General features: G+C 42.1%; 1 protein-coding gene across 1 annotated transcript in view; it reads left to right on the forward strand.

The window, feature by feature from the left end:
• Positions 1 to 16,228: 16,228 nt before the first annotated feature.
• The window catches only part of NSG2 (neuronal vesicle trafficking associated 2), a 38,381-nt gene continuing 29,508 nt past the window's right edge, over positions 16,229 to 25,101 (forward strand). The window contains exons 1-2 of the mRNA XM_074915868.1: positions 16,229 to 16,411; positions 16,986 to 17,136. Coding sequence (XP_074771969.1) covers positions 17,008 to 17,136 — 129 coding nt within the window. The 5' untranslated portion in view covers positions 16,229 to 16,411; positions 16,986 to 17,007. The remainder of the gene's footprint in view (positions 16,412 to 16,985; positions 17,137 to 25,101) is intronic.

The raw sequence follows: 25,101 nt of genomic DNA on the forward strand, positions 1-25,101 counted from the left end.
GTGGGTGGAACCAAAGACAGTTGGGATGGGCATGGGTGTGGGTGCTTTTTTTTATAAAAGAAAACAAAGAAGATTAGGGAGTTTTCCACTGGTTGTGATCTGTTATGAAACATAGCTCTGCTGCACAGGACAAAATGGAGTGAAAATGGAGAACATGACCTGGCTTCTGGAGAAGAAGCTGGCATGTGAGCTGGAAATGATGTGTGACACAGATAGGGTGGTCCTGAATTTTACTAACATGTTGCTCTTGAGATGTTTTCATTGTCTTACAGTTTTTTTCTCCTCCTAAAAGCCATTTTTCCAAAGATGTCAAAGTGAAATGTTGCATTAATCTGTAATTAGAAGCACCGGTTCTGCTGGGTTATTATCTAAGAGATGCCAATCTGTGGCTTGGAGGCAGCCTGTGACTCAAAGCCTTCCTCCTGCGATGTGGCTGCCATGGGTATCTGGTGGTGGGACTGTGGTGGCATGGGGGATGCTCGTTTGCCTGAAGCCCTGCTGCAGCAAGGGATGAGCCCGCAGCTGTGACCATGTTTAGCATCCCCACATGGGTCACCCTTTTGCTCAGCTCATGCCATGCCCTGCCTGTCCAGCACCTCCTTGGAAAGCTGCCTTCCTCACCTTGCTGAAAAGTCACCCGAGTCCTTCCTCCTTGCAGATATTTGTCTTGAATCCACAGTATCAACCTGCCCTTCTTGTTTCTGTTTTTTAGTGCTAGCAGAGATTATTTGTCTGGTTTCTTGCCTCAATCTACTTACCTTCTCTTTGATCTCTGGCAGAATTTTAGTTGCTGCTATAGCAGGGGGAAAAAAAGGGAATTAAAAGCTAGTTTGTGTTGCCCAGAAGCCTGTTGTCTTGATTTTTGGTTGCTGTACAGTTTTGAAATCTGTTTTGTGGAGTTTGAGAGACACCCACTTGGCCCATGGTTATAATGGAGAATATAAGCAAGGCGATAGCACAGTGTAAAGGCTGATATCCTGTAACCTGCTGGGACCAGAAATAAGTTTCCATCTGGAAGATCTACAGCTTTGGCAGGAATATACTGTAAACACTCAGAATATGCTTTCTAAACTCTCTTCTTAGGTGACCTTCGAGAGGCTAAGGCTGACACCTTTGACTTTCCCTTCCCTTCAAGAAATGTTGATAAAGTAATTAAACGAAAGAAGCAAAAGGTATAAAATGTGAGAGCTGAATTAGCTGCTTTTGCATTTGAGAAAATTGCTTCCTGCTTGTTCTGTGTATGTCTATGTGAGAGCATGAGGCGAGATTAAAAGACTGAATTGGTAGTCTGTTACTGAAAACCTTACTTACAGAAAAGAAAAATGGTATTATTTTCCCTCTCTGGAGGCTTTAAAATTCTGGCTTTCATTCAATAAAGCACTTAAGTGTGTGCTTACCTTGAAAAATGAGAGCATGCTGTTGACTTAAAGCCTGTACTGAAATGCTTTGCTGGATTGGGGCCAGGGTGCTGCACACCTTGCTGGGTGAAACCCAGCAGGGAAAAGCTCTGTACCTCCTCTTCATCTTATGTTTTAAGCAAAGAAATCCCATAGGTTACAAATAAGTGAAGGCAAGAATCAGAGGTATTAACACCATACTAGTAGCAATACAAAATTACTTTCTGTTTCACAGACATATTTCTGTTCCTGTTCAATAGTTCAAAAAATGCTTGAAAATTTGAAAGGCACATTTATTAAAACTGTAACTCGTTATGAGATTTTGTAATGTGTGAAGTACAAGTAATCAGCTAGACTGTAATATAGTAGTGTCACAGATACTTGATTTAAAACCAGCAAAATACTACTGACTTCAGAGGAACAGCTAATAACATACTATAATGTCGTTCTTCTAGTACATTAAATAGTCTTCAAAAAGAATGAGGAATATGTATTATGTTTTAGCCATAAACGTCCATGAGAAAGTGATTATCTTTAGATTTAAACTAGTTTCACGGATGGGGTCCAGCAAAAGTCATAACGTTAGCACATTAACAGCCTTGATATTTGTTAGTCTGCCTCTCTGCCTGAATGCCTTTGTCAACAGTTCCAATTTAATATTTTAAATGCACAAGTTTGAAATGTGCCCACTATAAATGGAGCTTTATGCCTCTAAAATAAAGGTCATCAACATCTATAAAACAGATTAATATGTATTTGATATGAAATAGGCAAGGTCGTTGCTCTTCTGGAATCTGAGTGTGGGGTCTGAATTATGCTGCTGTTGAGGAATTATATGGGAAAGTTCTTGCTCCGGGAAAAATAAGCAATCTTATTTAGTTCCCCATTTTGGATTACTTTGAGAGAGTTTAATGGCTCTACACATGATTTCATAAGATGATCTTATCTAGAAGGTCACTTCACAAGCCCTGGATAAGCGAGTTCTAGGCAAGAAAGGAGGAGGATATCGCATGTGGAAAATCATGAAGTAATGCATGATTTTTGACTTTTAAATAGAGGTCTTTCTTCCAGTATATCCCACATATATATCCCTCCTCCAGACCTCCCCTTCCTGATCCTCAACAAAAAAAAAAAATTGGTCTCCATAGTCATGCTGGAGAATTCAAAATTCTGCCCTATAGATGTTTTAATGCAAACTTTTTATATGCTTCACTGAGAAAGTTCAATTTTACCTTTCAGTCCAAAGTCTGGCTTAAGGTCTGGAAAGTAATTTCAAAAATGCTTGAAGAAAATAAAAACTTCAGAAGTCGACTCTTGACTTGCCGTCAGTTTAATGGAGAAGGTAGGCAATGAACTGATAATGTTTTATTTTACTGGAGAAAACAAATTATTAATGCAAGTGCTTTGACTTAAGATCCCTAGGTTTAAGGTCCGTTCAGCTGTTTGTTTTGTGTAGTAGTTTTTATAACTCACAAATTATGGAATTCACTGCATACTTTAGACACTTCTATCCATATCTGTAAAACTCTTGTTTTTCACTGAGGGTCTTATATGTATTCGTGTGGAGGAAAGAAGGCAGAAGTGTTTGCTGCTGTCTAACATTAAAGACATGAACATAAAATATCTGCAAGTTTTTCCAAATACATGAAATATGTAATTAAACTATTATTCACAGATTGGTCTAAGGCAGTACTTGTATGAATAATTTATTTTTTCACATAGGAAAATACTGGTTGGTTTCATACAGACAATATATAAATTAGATGCTCCTCAAAGGTAGCTGTATCACAATTTAACACAACCATTAAACATATTCTCACACTGTGGCCTGAATACAGCTATTCATTACTGGAAAATGACTCAGGAATTAAAACTAGTGCTCTGCATTGAGCCAACTTCAATTAGAGACATTGTAGTTGCTGCACAATTTAAGATAATGCAGTGTACGCTTACAAATGTAATTGGAATTTTTGGCCTCACAGCCTGATGAGTTTTTAGGAACAAGAATATACTAATCCATAAAGACTTACCAGGCAAGTTAAAAAATGGCATATTCAGCCACAGCACTTCTGCTTAGCTTACATTTGTACTGATGGAAGTTTTCATATGTAGGTGTGTTGGGGTATATACCAAAATGGATGTCCATTGTTGCCAGTATTTTATTTTTTTTAAATGTTGCATGTTGCATACTGATTAGGTTTCTGAATAACTGACAAGAAAATACTCCCTCAAAAATCTTCTTCATGAGAACAAAAAAGTGAGTTCTGGTTCAAAACAAATGAATGACCCCTATGACCTACGGTGGATGTTATTGGAATAGTAGAAGAAATTCCACAATACGCTGCAGCAGCATATTCAGCAAATATTAAGCATTATGTGGAAAAGTACTACTTCTGTTTTCTTTAAAACCAATTCCTGAATAATTCCAGTATTATGAGATGCTGGGTATTAACTGTGTGCTATTCATATTCTTTATACCAATCAAGATTCCATTGGCCTCTGTCCTACTTATATTTATATGCTGAGAAGTTCCAGTCTACAAAATCTCTCCTTATATGGAAACTCTTTTGTGGCTCTGATAATCCTTATTCTCTTATCTTTGCCATCAATTAAAATGCTATCTGCTTCTCTATATGGTGCATTGTTCATCCATATTATTGCTCATTTGTTTGCAGTAATGACAGTGAGTAATTATTTGCAGTCATAACACTGTATCTAACTCATGCCTGCAGATGTGAGTACCTGTGACATTTAAGAATTGCACAGGGTTGGGCATGGGTACCCTTCCTCCTGAACTCATCCGTTCCTGCCAGCCAGGGGAGGTTTGGCGCAGGGGAGTGGGTGTCTGTCATGTCAGTAGTGTTTTAGGATTTTTTCTGCTGTAACACTGTGCTACTCTCCCTAATTGAAAGATTTTGATCTACAGCTTGGATCATTGTAGAAATTTTTGTGTACAGTTATTAATGTATATGTTGGATGTATATATAGCACATACACATCCGTGTATATGTAGGACACTAAAGAAAAAAAAAAAACTTCCAGGTTTTTTATTTACTTGCTTTCAACAAAAAACGGGATGAGGAAAAAGGTGTAGAAATCTTTAACAGGGAATTTCCTCCAAAATTTCAGGTTTTTGTAAAAAACCCAAAAATTCTGCTGATATGCGAACTGCGAGGTGGATTTACCATCTTAATATAATGGCTGCTAATCTGCTTTTTTTTTTGTTACAGATATGCAATGTCCTGATTTGTGAAGCTTGTATTTATAGACAGGGCCCATTCCCTTTTCGGATACTAATTTCTTTTTGTCATCTGGAGGGAGAGCATTATCTTTGTATATAACTGCCAGTGACTTTAAAAAAAATCCCAAACCAACCAACCAACCCAACACTTACTCTATCTCCCAACATTTACTCTATTCTTAATTGTAATTGCACCTCATTTTTCAGAAACTTTAATTGAGAATTTACTATTAAACTCTATTTAGGTGAAAACCATCAATTCTAATACCTTCTTCCTAATTAACAGATTTTGCACAACATTAAATCAAAGGAGATAAGTCTATTATTGATCTGAATTTTTCATTAAACAAGAAGCAAATGGAATAATTCTATCAGACCTTTAGATATGGATCAACAAATCCGAATAAACTGGGTTCATTTTATCTTCTTTTTTTTAATGAGATTAATAAAGCTGGAAAACTATTGCTGCACTTTATTGCCTCTATAAATAGTTTTCTTGAGAGAACAAAAATCTACTTGAATTCTAATGCCACCTATTTACTCCATGGAATGTTGCAATTAAGATTAGATTCAGTGTGACAGAAAATGATGATGTGCCTTCACAGAATACTCGGATATGAACTGAAGCTCACAGAATGAGGCATCCTACCTGGACAAGGTATGTATGCAGTCCATTAATTGCCAAGCAAGCTTAAATGCTAAAATAAACAAAATATGAATATTTAAAAGATGCACTGATATTGTTTAATGTTATTAATAAATACCTGTCTTATACTTCAGGATTGCTGACATTGGGCTCAAGTGTTTTTTAAGATTTCAGTCACGTTTGGGAAGCAGGATAGCTCTGTCCTCAGCAGGAAGGGCTGTGTGCATTGCCAAGGCTGGGAGGTGGATTTTGCGTTTTTATTGAGCTAAATCCTTCTGTGATGGTCCAAAGTAAAATCTGAAGAATCTGAATAGAGTATTTGTCACACTTTATATCTGACTTTTTTTATATTAAAGGGAACGCACCACTTCACTTTTGTAATCTTTTTTTCTCTAGGAATCATCTATCTTTGGCTGGGTATAGCAAGAAAATAAAGGAAGATTCAATCCAAAAGGAAATATAAAAGTAGTGAAAGTTTTTATTTCAGTCTAGTTCTTACTGATGTCAGTGGCAAGAGCGCAAGTGATTTCAGTGAAAACAGGTTCTCTGTTTGCCTGGTGTATGTGCTTCTACTGTTTAAGAGGTTTGTTTTTACACTGGCTTAAACAGCTCTGTTGCGAGATATTTATTTCAAGTCATTAAGTCTAGTGTTTCACTTAGCTATTAGTTTTCAAAAGCTTTTTAATGAGCATAATATTGTGACAGTTTGCTTGCAAAAGAATAGAGATACACATTTAACACTGACTCTATTTATATCTGGGTTTTTGTAGCTTGTCAGAATCATAAACAAACACAAATTCAGTGAGGCAGAACTCCACACAAAATATAAAGAAGAAGGTTTTTTTCTTACTGATTTGAATACATTTGACTTTATTATATTAAAATACACAATTACCCTTATGTTCATTCATTCATTTATACATGAATCTCAGCAAGTATTTTGAATATGAAACCAGGTGAATGTTTTCTGTCTTACTGTTCACCATGAAGCACATAATGATATCGTCATAATCAGAAGGTATTGTTTATCTAGCTGACTTCAGTAACATGATAAAATTTTCTTTTGTTATGGAGTTTCATACTTGAAGTCTTGATTGGCTGTTAAGCCCTTTTAAAGTATCAAATTGTGTAAATGGGACATGAAGACTTCATGAAAATAGTATGTATATGGATTTCATCTCTGTAGATAAGACATGTACCTGTCACAATTAGACATCCTTGGTTTCAATAAAAGGATTGTTTTCTCATTGCATAATGTCTTAGTGTTTGCAGATACCATGACTGGAATGTCAGTGTTGAGCTTTAATAATATGCTAGTGGTTGTGTCATTAAGCAGCAAAGTATTTGGAAGGGTTTAATCTCTGTTTTCTTAATAGTAAAACTGCAAATATGTAACTGGAATGTGCCTTTTGATGACAGCTCTGGCATCAAGGTTCTCTTCTGATTTGTGGTTGAGTAATATTCTGATTTTACTTAAAATAGTTGACATTTCAGCTTGGAAAAGGAAGTGAGAAAGCAAAGTATTCAATCAAGATGTGATCATTTTTCTGGCAGACCAAAAATGTCATAGTTCTTTGGTATTTTCAAAACACATGTTTGAAGTCACACTTTTTTCTTTTTTCTTTTTTTTTTGTACTAAGGGAGATGATGTCCCCATTCCCACAATTCTATCAATGAAATGTTTGCATGGAGAGTATTTAGTTTATAATCCCAGATTGTAAATTGTAAAGTTGGTGCTCTAATGTTTCTTTTCTTGTAAACTACAGCTGCAGTTGGTACCTTTACTGGCACAGACTTAAGGGGCCCTGAAAACAAAGCTTTTTTTCCAGGTGGATAATTGCTACTTTTACAGGATAGATGAGATGCATTAACCTAAACCTCTGAATGAAATTCAGCCTACTCATTAAGATTTTTTGGATATAGACCTTTGTCTGTGGGACTATGCTACATCATTTTAAAAGGAAGACATTCTGAAAGATAAATATGGCCCTAGATCATCCCTATCCATTTACCTCTTACATTCGGAACCCCCTGGTACAGATTGGTTGTCAGCAGCTGCCAGGGCTCTCTGATGGTGTTTAACCTGCATGCTTCAGCCACTTTGTGTATGTAAGCATCCGGAAGGTGCAAGGGAAGATTAGATATAACAGATACATACAGATAAAACAGATCTATTATTGGTACACATGTGGGAATGCAGGAGTGCCAGCTTCCCCTCTGTGTGTTCAGGGACCAGTGAACTGCGGTAGTCTAGTCCCAGCATTGCCCAGCTTCAGTGGCTTTGCTAGTTTTTGTGGGGATTCAGAGTAGCCTGGACTTACGTGCTGTGCTGCTCTGTTTTTCATCCAGGTGTGATGTGAGGGGAGGGCCTATGCAGTGTCAACCATACCATATGGTTTTATACTTGTTAACGTCCTGCTAATCAAGAGGAAGAAGTAACTACTGCCTTTCTTATTAATCTCAGCAAATCTATCTTCCTGTATACTTGTCTTAGCCTTTGTCCAACATGCCTCTGTTCTACTCCTGCCTCACTTCCAGCTCACTCCAGAAAGCAGTTTGTGTCCGGAGTGAAGGCTGGTGAGCAGCAGTGCTTCCTCAGACTTCAACATGTGTGAAACCACAAGTAAGAGCCAGTAGCCCCTTCCCCAGAAACCCTGCGGTAGTGATGATATAATTAATTGGCTGGGATCTACTAATAGAAAAAAACTTTCAGTTGGCAGTACTTTGAAAGGGCTCTTATGCTTCAGATCACTTTGGGCCAGAACAGCTAATGAAGTGGGGCAAAAAGATATAGGCTGATTCAGGTTGAATTTCTAACTCTTTGGGTGATGAAGTACATCTTTCTACTGTAGTGACCAGATTTCAAAGGTACTGTTGTGAATAAGGGTAGTCAGAGCAGTTAAACTGATGAAAAAAGAGTCTGGAGAAGAACCTGGCTCAAGATATACAAACCAGAGCAGCTGACACATACACCATCACTATCCGCTCAGACCCCTGTAGTAATGTATTCTTTTTTTATAATTCATATGACCACTTAAGTGTAAACTGCAGAAGAGAAAGTAAGTGTTGTGTTGCATTAAAACATGCTTGTATGATCCAAGTAAGTAACATGTTCAACAAGAAAAAAAGGGTTGGTTTATACAGGAAAAATTTTATTTAAACCCTCTTTGTTAAAAGGAGTCAGAAATAAATAAGGGAACCTCAGGGCACTAGATCATATATTTGAGATTCAGAAAACAACTAATCCTCCTCTGAACTCCTTAATCATCACTGCAGAACCAAAAGCAAGTGTTATACTGTCCTGCTGTGGTTCCTGGGAAGCAGTGTTGTTCTTTCACATTCTTCAAAATGCGTATCAGTTACCTGAAGTTTTTAACAACAAATCTCACTTGGAGTGTGAACCAAAGCAGATGTGCAAATATAGAGGTCATGCTTTGTCTTTGCTTTGCCTTGTTCTCAGTACATAATTTACCTTTCTACACAGAACTAAAACTCTAGCTTATTCTAAAAGTTCAAAAATTTTTCATCTCAACCCTGTGAATGGTTGCCAAGAGATCTGAGGAGGTACCTTGCGGTATAGAGGTGGGAGGGGGCAGCCAGAGCACACAGAGTAGCTGAAGGCATTGCTGTTGAATTCTTGTTATCCATACATAATAGTGTCAGCCACTTGTCTTGAGATCTTAAAGCTGGTCTGAATAAGTGTTCTTTTGTACTGTGTTTCATAAATGCAGATGACTCTATATGAATGTAAGTAATGGAGAGTAAGGCCTTTGGTTTTTATATTGCTTGTTAGAGATTTATTGGTAAAAAGTTTAGGTGGAAATAGCACATCTGCTGGGCCTGAAATATTTTGATTGAAGTTATCCCCATTGGTGAGTTTTTGCCAAATTGAGCTCCTCTGGTTCCTGGAACACTTGGCAGATCAGCCCAGGCAATGCAGCCTCCTCTGTCTTGGAGTAGTCTGTCCAATGGCACCAAGGACTGTCCAGGGCTCGGGGGCCTGAAACTGCAGCTGGTGGTCTTGGGCAACCACTTCCAACCTGCTGTCAAGCTAAAGGCAAGAAAACCCTGGGAGCTTGAACTCCGCTTTGATTTCCATGTCTGGAAGCACTAAGAGGCTTGGCTGAAACGGGACTGCCAGAGCTCCTGCACTCCCCGACGTGGAGCTGTGACTTTGGGCAGGCTTCCCAGGGCAGTCCTCAGGATCAAGGCTGCACCAGAGCCAGAGGGTCTTGGGAGCTCCCACAGCTACTGTGTGGAGCTGGCATTCGCACATGCTGCTGCTGTTGCCAGAGACTGTCACTGATCAGCCGCAGGCTTGGGAACTTGGGAATTGTGTTTCGATGTTTCTGAAGTGACCTTTCTGGGAATTTCCAGTTTGTGGGCATATTCAAAAGAGTTTGTTTCCTGCTTGATTTGGACTAAAGCCATCAATTCAGATAAAACCTCATTTCCTGCAAACTGGAGGCTTGGCTTGCCAGGCAGCTCTTCTGCTTGTGCCCCATCTGCTCTGGTGGTGTGATGAATCAGATTCCTCTGCCCTAACAGCAGAGCTTCTGCAGTCCCATGACCTGTGAGGTTATCATAACTTGGCCATTACAACATAATCAATCACCAAGATTAACAATATTTCATTGGTGATTTACTCCATGAAAAGATTTCAGCTCTTAAGCAAAACTCAAGAACAGGATATGGACTTTCGGACATGGTCAGATTTCGGGAAAGTATAAGGTGACCTTTGTCTTCACTGAACATTTACATCCAGCAAATGTCTTTGTCTTTAGGGCCCTCTCTGGTAGTCAATGTTCATGTTTTAACTTCAAAGCTTCTAAGACAATTTTGCATGGACTCTGACTAAAGAATAGCCTTCAGCGGGCAGTTCAATTCTGGTTGGGTTTTTTTGGGGGACGTGACTGAAAGCAAATTTTGGGCATATATGACATTTTATGTGTGCAGTAGGTTCTTAAATATAAAACAAAACGGGATGCAACTTTGATTTTTAGCTCTTGAAAATAATTCTCAGTGACATGGTCAGGTTTGTATACTATGTATATTTTCATTGCATAAGCACTTATATAACTATGGTGATAGGAATTTGCATAAAAACCAAAGCAACTATTTGATGAGTTTAACATTATAGGCTTTCCAGCAAATTGAAGTAGCAGGAGAGCTTATTGCTTAAGTAGAAGCTTACTTTATGAGGAAGAGAGCAAGATTTATTGAAGCATATTAAGACCACAGTGAATTTTTAATAAATATTCACAGGAAGTTGCTCACTTGTTAGTGACAGCATTGTGGCCATCTGATCTGATGCAGAAAAATTAATGTTTGAAAGTTTCTGCCTGCCTCATACCTAGTGAAAATCAATGTGTGTAGCTGCAGTTTCGTTTTCTTAGAAGTAAAAGATATGTAGGCCCCTAAGGAAAAGGGGAGTATGCCTTGATCCAGAGAGAGGTTGAATACCTCTAGGAAGATGCCGAGTACTTTCACCTCCCCTTGACTGTGGCATCTCATAGAATAGGCCATATTGCATCTTCTGCACTGTTTGTATGGAGCAGATTAATGGGAGGATCTCTTCTTTAAATTGTGAACCCACATGTGCGTCTCATCTGAATGGTTCAGCTGAACTGCAGATGTTGCTGGGCTGCTTGTGAACATGTCTGATTTGTGTAGTCTTCCAGAGATCATGACAAGAATACATTCATGCTGTGAATATGTGAAATTTATCGCACACCTGGCATTCCTGCGTAGACAAGGAATGGAGGCAGATTAAAAGAGCTGTGCAGGAAGGTTTACTAAGGCGCTGACAAATGTTCCTTCTCTTCCAGAACCTTTATAATCTCTTGTATTTTGAAATGAATTATAAATTAACACGACTGGTTTTTTTTTTTTCCCCTGTTCTGCTGTCTGCTTATTTTCTTGTTCCTAATGTGTGTGTGACAGGAAGCGAGCAGCGCCGATGTAATTCTGTATAGTGGATGAGCTCCTGCACAGCAATGACTACAAGTAGTTATAAGCCCAACTTAAAATGTGATCACTTTTTACACCCCTTGGTATTTGAAATTCCTTCAACTACATAGAGAGTAATAATTGTTGATTATGGTGCTAATTTGTCTGTGGAGTGATCTCCCAAGGAAAAGAACATAAATGCCCTCCTTGCTTGACTCTTGTCCTAGACTGAGCAAAATAAGGGAGGAGCACTTTGGAGCATGGGCAGGGAACAGAAACTTGTCCTTTTAACACCTCTACAGGCCTGCAGTACCCACAGGCAAGCATTTTAGTGGCAATAGTCCCAATAGTGACAATAGTTTGGGTTTAGGTTGAGGTTGTCGAGATTCCTTCCAGTGTTGATGTGCTCTGTCTAAATGTTACTTTCCATCCACATTGGGGTGTTTTCTCCAGGAAAACACAGATCTGAATTCTGACTGTATATATTTGTTTAGTCACAGGACTCAGATCAGAGCTGAGTTTGGCTTAAACTGTCTCCTGAACTTCTGTACTGGCTTTCATTGTTGTATTAGACTAATTCTGAAATGAATTAATGTGAATGTTTGAGAAAAAAACATGATATTTTGGCAGAAGAGTCTGAGGTGAATGATGTTACTCCTAGGATTGCCTTATCTTGACTACTGTGACTGTTCTGACTTCCTGAGACTTTGTCCTCACTTTGTGCCTTCAAGTTTTGTAGTTTCTCTTTGTATTAGTTCCTACTGCCTGTTGACATGTTTTCAAATACTTTTATTGGAAGCCTGACCCAGTTTTTCAATATATGAAAACAAATAAAGATAGTGTTGCTTATAACAATGAGCAAAAACACTATAGAAAAAATGCATGGTGTGTAGGAAATGTATTTTATGAAGAGGGACAATAAGCATAAGAATTTCATAGATTGAGGAGCAAGTAAGTAAAATTATATTAATCAGTATTGAAGAGAAGTTGATTTATATGTTTATATGTATCATTTTTATATGTTAAAGTGTGTAGAGGTTGAACTACTCTTTGAGATTTTGTTTACAAGTTGCAGAATTTACAAAAATCTGTATTTACTGTATATTGTATTTGTATACAAATATTTGTATACAAATATTTGTATTTACAAAATACAGTGCAATCTTATACCCAAGCTGTATCACAAATATTATGCCTCTTAACAACAGACAATAATATTCAGTGTAAACTGATAATGAAAACAGTAGTTCTGCTCCGATTTGTTTAACTGGAAATAGAAAATAATATATCATGGGAGACATTAAAAGAATAAAAAGAGATATATATTTTTGTTGACAGAAGAAGTATATTGTTTATTCCTCTGGAGTCTCATGTTGCCCATATTGCTGCTTTGTCTTATTGCCCATCACTGTGTGTGGGTGGAAATGTCAGACTCTATATTCGCTCCATGAGAAAATCTGTGTGTTACTCTTTGATTTCTCATATTCAGTTGGGTTTGCTTTAATGTTGTCCTTGGGGATTTTCACTTTTAGGATCTTGCTGGCAACTTTAGGCATGTATTTTTGTCCATAAAGTATCCTGCTACACAAATTTACTCCTGGTAATTTTTCTGTTTGTGAAAGAGGCATTTTGAGAAGAGGTATTTTCAAACTGAAATGGGTCATAATGACCCTACGTAGTTACAGGACTAGTTCAGTTTCATGAAGGAAATGGAAGTTTTTGGATATAATGCCAAGGAGGGCTTTAAGAGATTCAGTATCTCTCTGCACATCTCCCTCCATCACACTGCCAAAATTCTCAGATGGTGCCACTGAAAGACGTTGCTTAAAATGTGCTTGTACCCTGAAAAGTCATAAGGTAAAAGCAGCACCTGCTCACTTGTCGCTGGTTCTTGCTGCTAGTACAACTAAAAGTCTTCTAGTGAAAAAGTGGCTCAGACTGCCAGTGTTTGAGTGCTGGCAATGTTGAGCTGTGTTCTCTGTGTTATACAGAAATATCTCCAGCAGAGTTCAGTTCTGTTTAGTTATCAGTAGATTTGCAGCTACCTGAAAGGTATTTAACAGTGGTAGTAATGCATAAGAAGGAATGGGATTCACCTCATTGCCCTTTATCCATGCTACTCTGAAGAGTATTCAGTATAACCAACAAAAGTTAATATATTAAACTCTGCAAGTGTATCAGTGGGTTCAAGTGATTAGACATGCTGAGCAGGCAGATAACCTTATATGCAACTTTATTTTTCATTGTGTAACCACACTGTCCATGGGTTTGCACAAGTGATTCTGGAAATTTAACATCAGTGTGTTTGTGAAGTGTTGCTTAAGACAACTCTTAAGTCAGAGGGATCTGCCTAGGTGTTGCTAAGGTAGTATTTTGGCTAGCAGGATCTTCATTACCAATGTTGATGTGCATTAAAATGATTTGGTTTTCAGATCACACAACGGATTTTCAAGCTCTGAAAGATATCACACTGCTTTTCAACAAAGCACTTTTATGCCCCTTGGTAATTACCAGGTAAAGGTGGAAACCCACACCTTTTATATGGAATTATAACGCAATGTTTCTTTTTGCATTTTTTAATAATATTTCCTAGTCCCTCAGTTGCAAATAGCCATTTTGCTGACAAAGGAGCTGGAGTAGTTCAGTGGAAGGTAACTGTAGAGCCTGTGAATCTCTTTGGATGTTCAAATCACTTCAGATGATATAATCTCATACATGGAAAGCTGGGGAAAGAGTCACTGCAGCTGTACTTTCTTGCTTGGAACTTCTTGCACATGGGGAGAGGCTGTCAGGGTTGGGACTGTTCAGCCTGGAGAAGGCTCGGGGCCTCAGAGCCAGCCTCTTCTCAGTTGTGCCCAGTGACAGGACAAGGAACAATGGGCCTGAACTGAAACACAGGAAATTTCATTTAAATATAAGAAAAACTATTTTACTCTGAGGGTGGCTGAACACTGGAACAGGTTTCCCAAAGCATTTGTGGTGTCTCCATCCTTGGAGATATTCAAAACCCAGGTGGACACGGCCCTGAGCAACCTGCTCTGGCTGTCCCTGCTTTAAGCAGGGGGTTTGCTCTGGATGGTCTCCGGAGGTTCCTGCCAGCCTCAGTGATACTGTACATGACTGATACGAAATGCTGATAGGAGACTGGTCCTGTGCCCCTCTAGGATCAGAGAGCTTTGGTACAGGATCTGGAGAGTTGGCAATGTCTGGGACGAGACTGAGCTTCTGTCATTTGCAAAGTATGTGCTTTTGGCTTTTCTTACAGCCTCCACATTTTGAAGGTTCTAATTACCATCCTGAGCCAAACCATCACAGTGACATTCACCTCTGTGCAGAGCATGAGAAAAGGACTTTGCAGGGTTTATAACTTGCTGTATACTTGCAAAGATCCTAGCCCAGACGGGCATTGGTGGTTGATTTCTGGAATTACTACAATATTCAACCATTACATTGTAGTAATTTAATCAATAATCTTTAGTGAGTGCTTTTATGTGCCGCTTCAGACCTATAGAGACTAAGTCCTACGCTTTCCCTTATCTGTGGGATGCAACCTGTCAGCTTGCTTTGTAGCTATTTATTCCTGGTCTAGTCAGAAGCAACCTGGAGTAGTAGTTACAGTGAAAATCTTGTTGAGTCTTGAGCTGAACACGCCTCTGATGGATGGGATCTGAGGGGATCTCTGCTATTGAGCTTAAGAAATCTTCCAAGAACTCCCAGAACGTTGCGACATGATCAATTTTTTGCAGATGATTCTGAGAACGCCAAAAAGCTATCTGCCAACACATTTTAACACTGAGCAAAAGTTATTCAAAGTTTTATATATGGCAGAATGTTATTCTTAAAACCAGAAAAACTCTTGGATGAAATTTACTGTAGAAGTTTGGCCTTATGCAGAAATGTGATACAGAAAATTCCAACTCAAGCATTAAAAACTGGCAAAGCTGTTGGAAACGGGCTCTTTAATGGACCATGTAAGGTGATGTTAGTAGCAGGTAGTTTTAGCTGCCCCACCTCTACTGACTGCCCCTCAGCATTGAACTGCTGTACTGTGAACAAGCTCATACCAGTGCTTTAAGTGCGTTCACTTGCTCTGCCAAAGTATGGCTTTAAATGAATTTTCACCAGTGAGTTCTAAAAGGCTTCATTATGGAAACAGTTCACGCCTTTTAGGAGTATTTTTAGATCTTGCAAAAGATGCCAAGTTGCAAGCTCTGGAGGCAAATTCTATCTTTATAAACAAATCAGGCTAAAGTCATCCCAAAGTATCCTGTGTCTCCAAGCAAAGTGCTTCAGCCTCATCCTGCCGGGGCTGGTGATCTCGGTGACGCTGGCGGGAGGGACTGTGTGTGCTGGCACGCCAGCCTGGCACTTTGTGGCAGTACGTCCTGTTGTGGGGGTGATGTGTTACCACTGAGGCTTCTGCAGATAGGAGGAAAGCTCCGTCCGAAGGCGAGCAGGGCTAGCGGCTGGTTCCCGTCCTGCTGTTCCAGCGTTTAGAGAGCAGCAACCGACCTTGTGCAACGCCCTGGGGATGGACGCAGTGGCCAGTGGCAACGTGGCCCAAAGCGCGGGCAAGGGGTGCCCGCTTGACCCGGCCGCGGCGCCGGTCCTGTCTCCCTGCAGCACCACAGCCGCCCCGGGCGCCCCTCCAGCCCCGGCCCTCCCTGTGACCGCGCTTGTGCCCGTGAAGCGTCGCCGCTTACACGTGGCCCTCTCTGCCCTCCGTGCAACCGCATTTCGGCATGCTCGACACGTCCCCGCAGCGCCGCGGCCCCCCCGCCGCCTGCGGCCGCACCCCGGCCCGCGCGGGGCTCCCGGCGCGGCCTGCAGGGGGCGCCACCGCCCGCCGGGGCGCGCGGCCGTGCGCGCCGGGGACGCCAGGGGGTGCCCGAGGCCGCGCGGCGGCGCGCGGGGGCGCGGGGCGTGCGCGCGCGCGCGGCGGGCGGGCGGGCGAGGGGGGGGGAGTGTGTGTGTGTGTGTGGGGGGGGAGCTGCCGCCCGCGCCCGCCCTCAGTCGCGCTTGCGGAGCCGCAGCCGAGCGCAGGGCGCAGCGCTGTCCCTTCAGCACCGCTCCCCGCGCCGCAAACAGAGACCGAGGGAGCCCTCCCCCCGCCTCCGCCTCCCCCCGCCCCCCCGCAGCGCCCGGGCCGAGCCGCCGCCAGTGACCGCGTGGTTTGCAGTAAGTAGGGGCTCGGGGGCGGCGGGAGGGGCGCGGGGGGGGGACCCGTAGCCCCCCCCATCCCCAGCATCCCCCCCCCCCCCCCCCCTTGCGGCGCGACCCCGCAGCCCCGCCGCCCCCGGGGGAGCTGGGAGGGGGGGACCCCCCCAAGCCCCCCAGGGTGTGGGGTTTGCCAGGGAGGGCTTCTGTACCCTCACAGGGGCTGCCAGAAAAATGGGGCGGGGGGGGCGGCAGGCAAAAGGACCCCCCGGGGCCGGTGGGAGATGCGCCCCGTCCCCGGGAGTGCTTGCGGTTGTGTCGGTGGCGGGGGTGATGCCGTTTGTGGCGTCGGTGCACCGGGAGCAGCTCTGCTTGGGCTCCCCGCGGGGGTTGTTACGGGGTGCTTGTGGGGTGTCTGTGTGCGGCACGGTGAAATGCGTGTGTGAAGCCAAGTGGTGGTGTGGTGCGTGGTGTGCCTGGAAATCCAGGCGTAAGAGCCCGGGAAACCCATACGCTCAGTCAAACCGAGCAGGGTGAGGCAGGAATCCTCCCCTTCCCGCTGCCCTTGTGACATCGATCATCTTGCTGGTTTTAGGTCTGGAAAGCAAGGTCCAAGAATGGTGAAGCTGGGGAGTAATTTGAACGACAAGAACAGCAAACAACCATCCAACGAAGATGGTTTTCAGACAGTCCCTTTGATCACGCCTTTGGAAGTAAATCACCTGCAGTTCCCGGCTCCGGAAAAGGTAAAACAAAATCGAATGGCGCTCCTGCATGATTACGCACACATACATGCCCCTTGGGTTTCAGTGCTCTGGTGACTTACTGGTCTCTGATGATACAAATTGCAGCATAGTGTTAATTCAATAAATAAAAAGGGGTTTTCATTCATAGTGTGTTCATTTCTTTTAACATGGCGAATAAGCATGCAAATGTCCTCTGACTCCTTCCCTCCTCAAAAAAGCCCCAAATATCCTTCATAAATACAACTGGAAAGGGGTTAGTGTGTTTCTCCTGCAAGTGCTGGATTAATTAAGGAGCAGTTTACGATGTGTTATTATCAGTAAGATAAATTGCCTGTATCACAAGTAATGCGATAACTCTTCCAAAATAAGCAGCTATTTTAATTATCTCAGTTAAGGTTTGTTTTCTTCTCCATGGCTTTGGAAAGCTTATTTGGACATTGAGGATGCTGATTTCTCTGAAGAGAGCGGCTGAGTTCCCCCATGCACGGGGTGGTGATGGAGCAATCCAGGGATTCATCTCCCCAGTTGGCTCCAGCCAGGGGACAGCTTTCTCCCCTGCCCATCAGTACTCTCAGAACTGAATGCAGCATTAAAACCTCCAGAAACATGCATCAGCGATTGGCTGTGGTTTGGTGGTTGGGGTTCGTTAGATGCACTATGTACTAGGAAATCTTTTGTTGCTATCGATGCAGTGATGATGTATATCAATACAGCCTGGTGAGGACACGATGAGACCATAAAAAATCTGTATGCCCCAACAGTCCTTACAAAAACGCCTGTCTGCAATGTAGTTCCCAGATACCACAGAGATGGAGCCAACTCACCCAAAAGTACAGACATAATGATTAGATCTCACAGGATAATGGAATAATAGTAAAATTAGCACTGATGATTATTGAACACATATCCTGTTTTTACTGTAGTACAAAATGAATTTGCTCTAAATACGTTTGGAGAACATGATGATGGATGTGATAAAACTGTCTAGATAGACAAACTATGTTTATTTTATGATGGAGTTGAATCAACTGCCTTGACATCTTGGGAACCAGAGCCATGCCAGACAAAGGAGCTAGTTTTTCCATGTGCCTCGTGGCAATCCAGGAGCAACTTTGCTGCATTCGGGAGAGTTACATTTCCATGAACTGTATGACTTATGTATGACTCTGATAAATATTAAGCAAAATAATTCAGGCAAAGTAGTATGATTATACTACTACTGTAAACATCTGAAAAGCTCAGAGGAAGCTATAGCTGATGTTAGTACAAATGGCTCTTTGAGATTACGCGGTGTCACACGACGTGCACTTTAAATGACTCATGTAACAGGGGAGACATGGATAACCTAACAAAAATCCTTTCAAGGTAATAAAGTGGTAATGAGTGTTCTCACGACCACCGTGTTCCAATTGCCTGTTGGTGAACAAACACTGGAGTGTATTGGTCTGGTGTGATTCCTTGCTGATTTTTCTGTTTAAACATGCCTACATCAATAATTCACATGTTGTTAGGTTACATTACCTTCATTAGCATACATTACTGTCAACGCATTTACTGACATCCGTATTTTTCTTTGCTGGAAGAGCGGGATGCATCTCCAGGAGTGCTAAGCATGATTCAGAGCTCATTAGAGTCAATGGTATTGATTTCTGCAGGCTGTGGTTCAGCTCCTGTGTGCAGCAGGCCTGGAGCTAACGGCAACTGGAGATCAGTTTGCAAGAAGGAAAGGTTACTTATGATAAAAGCAAAATAATTCACAATCTGTTTCCTTTGCTCTTTGTAGAAAAGATTCTGTTGGGGTGAGTTCACCCCAGGGTAGAGTTGAGCCTTAGGTGAAAAGCTTGGGCAAAAGTTAAGTGATGGGGGGAAATTTTGGCTTTGTACTTAGGAAGGTAGTGCTGCTACTGAATTCAGTCAGATTGTGAGCCTGAGGAAGAGAAGACATGTCTTTCAGGTCTTTCAGAGTGTATTCTTGTTTGGACTTGCCTCGTCAGGAGGCAGGGCTAAAAAAAAAACCTAAAGTTTGACTTTTTTTCCATCTATTCCTAGCGCCTTCCAGCAGTTGATTTTTAGCTTGGGAGAGCAAGAACATCATCCAAGGCACTTTCTGTGCCTGCTGCATGGGATGCTGCATAAACGACCAGAGCCAAGCCAGCTTTGGTGTTGGGGTCTGGGTGCAACAGCTCGGAAGGGCTTTGCTGGCTCGTTTGCTCCCATGCAAACCCACTGCTGCTGGCATTTAACCGCAAGGCGGCAACGCTCCCGGCTCTGCCGCCTGCCCGCCAGCGGCTGCTGTGCATCACATCCCTCTGCCCTGCAAGAAAGAGCTGGTGCACCCTGGCATTTTCCTGTAAGTGAAATCTAGGGGGGAAAAAAGGGAAAATAACCCTGCTAAATACTCCCCTTTCTGGGCTTTTCTTTACCATTAGAGGATATCTTAATTTAAGAAACTGAGCTCTCAACCTGGGTCTAACCTTGGGTTCAGGGCAATCCAGAGTACATCAAAACCAGGGCAAGTAGGTTTGGCTGTGGCTTGGAGCTATGTACTTGCTCTAGCTTCAGCCTGTCTGGAAAAGGAGGAGTAGTACCAGCTTTGGCTAGCAATTCAAGAGTACACTAGGTCTGTGCTGGGCAACCCAACTGCTGATCTACCAGTGTGCGGTAATGCCTTCACCTGGTGCGTGTATATTGCATGGCAAAGGTTTGCAAGCTCTGTTAATTTATAGGTTTTTCCAGTTGAGTCTTAGACACCTGCATGCAAATTGAAGAAAAACAAACCTGTTGTTTGTCAAGTACCTTTGCAGGTCCTTAAAAGCACCCCACAAAGTCTATGGGATCTACATGCTGCAAATTGTGTTTTAAGGGCTTTAAATACCCGATTCTTCTTCATTTTAAGGATATTTTTTTAAGTGGATCACCTGAGAGTAACTCGAAGTAACTCTCAGCATTAACCTCTGTAGGTGTCTCATCATAGCTTAATCTCTTTCAAAGTGTTTTCTGTCTGGCTCCTCTTTCAGAGAAAGGACACAAAGAAAGAGTAATGAGGCTTTTGCCTCATTTTACAGTGATGTAATCCCTGAAGCCCATCTCTTGTCAGATAGTTCATTCATTCATTATAAGAAATCATGTGGGGGTTATAGGGGGAAACACTTCCTTTAAGATAAGCTTAAACCTATGGGCTGTGGTTTTGGGGACACCTTCTTTACAGGCTTGCTTTTCAAAGCACTGTGAGCTTAGCAGCTCCCTCTGACTTCCACCTGGATGCTGCTGGAAAAATCCAGGCAGGATATCAGGAAGCTTGAATTTGGTAACCTTTTTAAAAAATTATTGGCCACTGGACTATTTCTTTTTCCACCAGACGAGGATGTCTCCTGCCAAGGCTTGTGCTATTCCTCCTGCAGCATCAGCATTCTCGTTGTTTTGTCAGCACTTGTATGGCTGCAAGGGGAGAAGTGTAGCTGGGACAGTAATTTCTCCCCTAGGGTGCTAAACCTGCTGTGTATTTATATTTACTGACTATCTTCAAGCACTTCCCTTGCCCCCCCAGTTCTCTTGCTCGGGCAGCATTTGCAGAAGGCAGAGACAGATGCTCTTAAATCATTTTTGCGTGGCCTTTTTGCTGAAAACCATCCGTGTAACAGGAATAATAGCTATCACCGGTGACAAACCCTTGACCTGGCTTTTTATGTCTCTGAATTTCATTTTTTCTTATTCAAAAAGCAAAGAAAGAAGTCTTCTTTCTTTTAGGACTAAAGGAGAAAAGACTAGCTGTTCACTTGTTTTCTAGGCGTAGACAAAGTGCTTTGGCTGTAATTGTTATGTGTCTCTGCAATGATAATGCTAAAAGATATGCAGCTTCTCAGGGACCATACTGTTTCTCTGAAATTTTAAATGAGACCAACAACTGGGGACCCCTTGGTCTCATAGGCTTGCTTCAGTATAATCCAGCAGGAAATGCCTCTGTTCTGGCAGTAAAAATCCTAATTTCACATAACACGAAAGTGCATGAAAGCTATTGTCAGGGCTGAAAAAAATATCTGGCATCTCTTTTGTGGTGAAGGCTGCAGAAGCTTATCATGTGGTCCATTGTTCTTTATTTTGAATGCATCTGGAGGCTTGAGAAATAATTTCTCTGGTGACAAATTCCTGCCATCCAACCCAAGAAAGAATAAAATAGATTGAACTGCTCTCTTCAAATGCTTTTCCCATCCCATGCTCCTGCCTCTTGCCCTCCCGGGCCGCACCCCTCTCTGAGTGGCCGAGTCCACACGTTTACACAGTGTAATCAAGATTTCCTGAAAATCAGGAGGGTCCCTTGTGTTCACAGCCTGTCCCTATTGGTTTAACAGAAAATAATGTTTTGTCCTGGCCAGCTGAGCAGGCATAATTAATTGTATGTCGGCTGAGTGCTTTTGTACCTAGGGGACTACTTGCAGCTCCGTCCTGAAATACTGATGTCAGTCTGCCCTCTGCGAAGCCTAGCAGTGCACAGCAGCTCTAGGCAGCCTGAAGGCACACGCCTTCTGCGTGGAGCTGGTTTTGGGGTGCTGCTACACGTGGTGAGGCCAGAGGCAGCTCAGCCTTCCCTGCCACTGTCTGGGGGGGCTCCTGATGCAGCTGAGGGCAGGCGCCTCTGCTCCTGTTCACGCTGCTGGTTAGTTTGGTGGGATGGAGCAAATGGCAAAAGGAGAGACGGGGCAGGGCTAGTTTTTGTGGCAGTTGAAGGAAGGAAGAGTAAAGGGGAGGAGAAGGATGCAAAGGGAACGAAAGCCTGAATAAAAGAAAGAAATAAAAAGAGAGCATTATGAAGGAATGGGCAGGCTGTCTTGCCTTTCCCCATCCTTTCCTTTCTCCACTTGGGATACTTCGCCTAATCCCCACAAATACCAAAGTTTGAGCCTTCCTCTCCTGTGCCATTTGTCCTCCTCCTGGACTGTGCAAATCCATTTGTCCTCTAAATGTGTATTTGAATGTAAACACTGCCTCTGCTCATTAAGCTGTAATAAATATTTGCAGCAACGCACACTCTGGCAGTGCAGAGTTTCTGGGGTAACCATTTTTTATTTTGTTTCCATGTTTTGGACAGCCCTACTTGAGGTTCTTGGCTATTCCTGCTCCTCTTTTTTGCATGTCTGCTGTCAGGCTACCCTTTCCCCTAGCACACTGAACACCTCTGCTTGCAGGTGATCCACTCGGTGCTTGCAGCCTTCACAGACACCTGGGGTAGCGTTCAACTGCCTCGCTTGCATACAGATAACGTGTTGCTACTGCTTCTCACGATAGAAAATCTCAGGATTTGTGTAGACTGTGCAGAAATATCTCTCCTTAACTGCACTGCTATCAGTGTCTGAATTAGGTGGTTTAGAGCTAGTTTGTGCCTGGTTTTGTGAGCTCCATTGCCTCTCTTTAAACCAAGTTATATCTGCACTGCAATTCCTAGAGCTGCATTCTGCAGAAACAGCAGAAATGGCCACAGAAGTGTGTTAGTGTATGGATGATTGGCAAAGCCTGTTGTAATCTGTTATTTTTTCTAAGACGAAAGCCCATTGCTGCAGGTGGAATTTATTTCAGCGAAACAGTGAAGTGAAACCCACATACCAGCTACTTTCTGGTCTGGAAGGTAAGACTGGGCGGGATTCTTGGCTAGTGTAAATCAGTTTAGTAGTTTAGATTAAATCAATGGAGCTCTGCTAATATACCCTGGCCAATTTACCACCACTACAGCTGAGTGATTGATTCTTTTGTCTCCCTTGCTGTACCCTCTCCTGGCTGAACCTACCGAAATAAATTTTTGTCACCCCTCCACAGCCTCCTGTGGGTTCCTGATGGTTATGCTCACCTAGGGATTTGTAGGGAGACTTAGCTGAATGATTTCCAAGTTTCCTTTGTGCTTGCGAGCTATGCATTTTCCTTCTCAGTTGCTTTCGGCTCCCAATGCAGCCTTTGCATTCTGTGCTGCCTTTCACCGGTGATGCCAGGGCTGATTACGTTTGCTGTCTTTGTCCTTTTGTGATGTTTCTTATGCCTGGAATAGCCTCCTGGCACTGATTCAGGAGACCACTTTTTTTCTGCCACCCTCTGTGAAACTCATTTCCAGCACAACACCCATTAGATGAGCTGATACAGGGTAAAAAAAGCAGAGTGTTTCTACTGACTGTGGCTTTCTCCATTGACTATGGATTTGATACCAGGGCATCCTCTTTCTTAAATTTTCCTTTTTTTTTTCCATTTTGCTTCTTGATTTCTCAGGCGTTTATGTATTCAAATAGTGACTAGGATGCCATGGGGACTACCATTACATACATTCCAAATGCCGGTTCTAATATTAATCTCTGTGAAGTCTGCCTGCTGAGACATGTTCATCCTGTAGATTTGGAATCATAGCTGCCTCTCCCATGGGATGGGACATAGTAATAATTATTTGGGAATGTTTTAGAGACCTAATTGTCTAAAAATCTGGGAATATGCAGCATGGTGATTGCCAGGTAGTCTGAGATTACTGGTCCACCCAGTCGAGTGTGTCCTGTTTCTAGCAGTAGCCAGTGTAAGAGTCAGAAGGAGGTACAGGAGATGCTGCAGTAGGCATGGAGCTGCTCAAGTCTATCAATGTTTCATCGTAAGCCTGCAAAGAAAGAGATTGCTTTAAGCTCTGAAATGTGATTTTTTCCCATCTCTTTCCCTATACTCCTTTACTGCTGAGTATTTTAACTTCAGCTACTGTTGGCAATGTGCACATCTCATTTGCTCTTTGAAGCTGGCTGTGTGTGAGGATTAGAGCTTGTAGATCACTCAGGAATTTTGTGTGTGAGCAGGTGGTGAATTTTAGCCATCCCTTGGCTTGTAGCGCATAAGCATAGAAACCCACTCAGTCACAAAATATTTAATGCCAAGACTGGGGGTCACCATTTTGCTATCAGCAGTAACCTGGACAGCATGCTACAGCTCGCTCTAAGGTCCTTCTCAGCTATTGATGCTCAGTTGGGTAATGAAGGTGAAGGGAAACCACGATGATGGTGCCAATGATAAATTTATATTTTCTGTTCTCTCTCTGCAAGGAGTGAAGAAAGGCCTGGAAAGGAATGAAGCAGAGAGTCTTATTTTCCTTTAGAAGTGAGGATGACTAATCCACATGGAAACTGATGGGGGTGTTACAACCATTTTATGGGACTACAAAGTCCAGCTTTGAACTTGGAAGAAACCTTTCTCCTTGGTAGGAGAAACATTTTGTTTATCTCTTCTGTCAATCTGAAAGCCACTCCGAGTGAGAGACTCTTCATTATTAATAATCCCAGGAAGTAGTATTTTAAATTTTTATGGTTTGCACTTTGCAGCACCTGAACCACAATATATTACATGCACTGTGGCAGTGAAGTGGGAATTACAGCAGGGCTGCATGTCCTTTTCCAGATGAATAATTTAAAGTTTTCACAATGCCAGTTATGTTAAATATTATTACTCATTTCTTCAGGGAAAACCATAGAGCTCAAACGCAAATATAAAGTGGCAATAAATGATGTTACATTTAGCCAGTCTGAGACAAGACTCAGAATTCATATCAGTTCATTTTCTGAAACACTTACTTCATTCTACTGCAGGAAAATCCTTTTTAAGGTTCCATGCTTAATGTGATATTTTTCCATTTGTCACATTTCACGTCTGCTCTGCTCCTTCCTCCTCAAAGCAAATGCTTTTAATATAGTCCAGTTGGTTAGAAGCTTGCTTTCTTTTTTTTCAGCATCCAAAATCTCTAGATTTCCCAGCACTCTCCTACTGTTTACTTTCTCAAGGTTGTCAATGATGGATTTCCTGCTGATGTACGAAGACTCTCATCTGTTTTTTTTCACCTCAGCACACCTATAATTTTCCAAAGTATCACTACAGAGAAGGTGCCTGGTCCTGCATTCATTAAAGCAGAGGAAAGGTTTCCTATTGATTCCAGTGGTGTCACTAGCATTAAGACTTGAA

Source organism: Athene noctua, chromosome 12, assembly GCF_965140245.1.
Source record: "Athene noctua chromosome 12, bAthNoc1.hap1.1, whole genome shotgun sequence".
NCBI classification, from domain to species: Eukaryota; Metazoa; Chordata; class Aves; order Strigiformes; family Strigidae; genus Athene; species Athene noctua.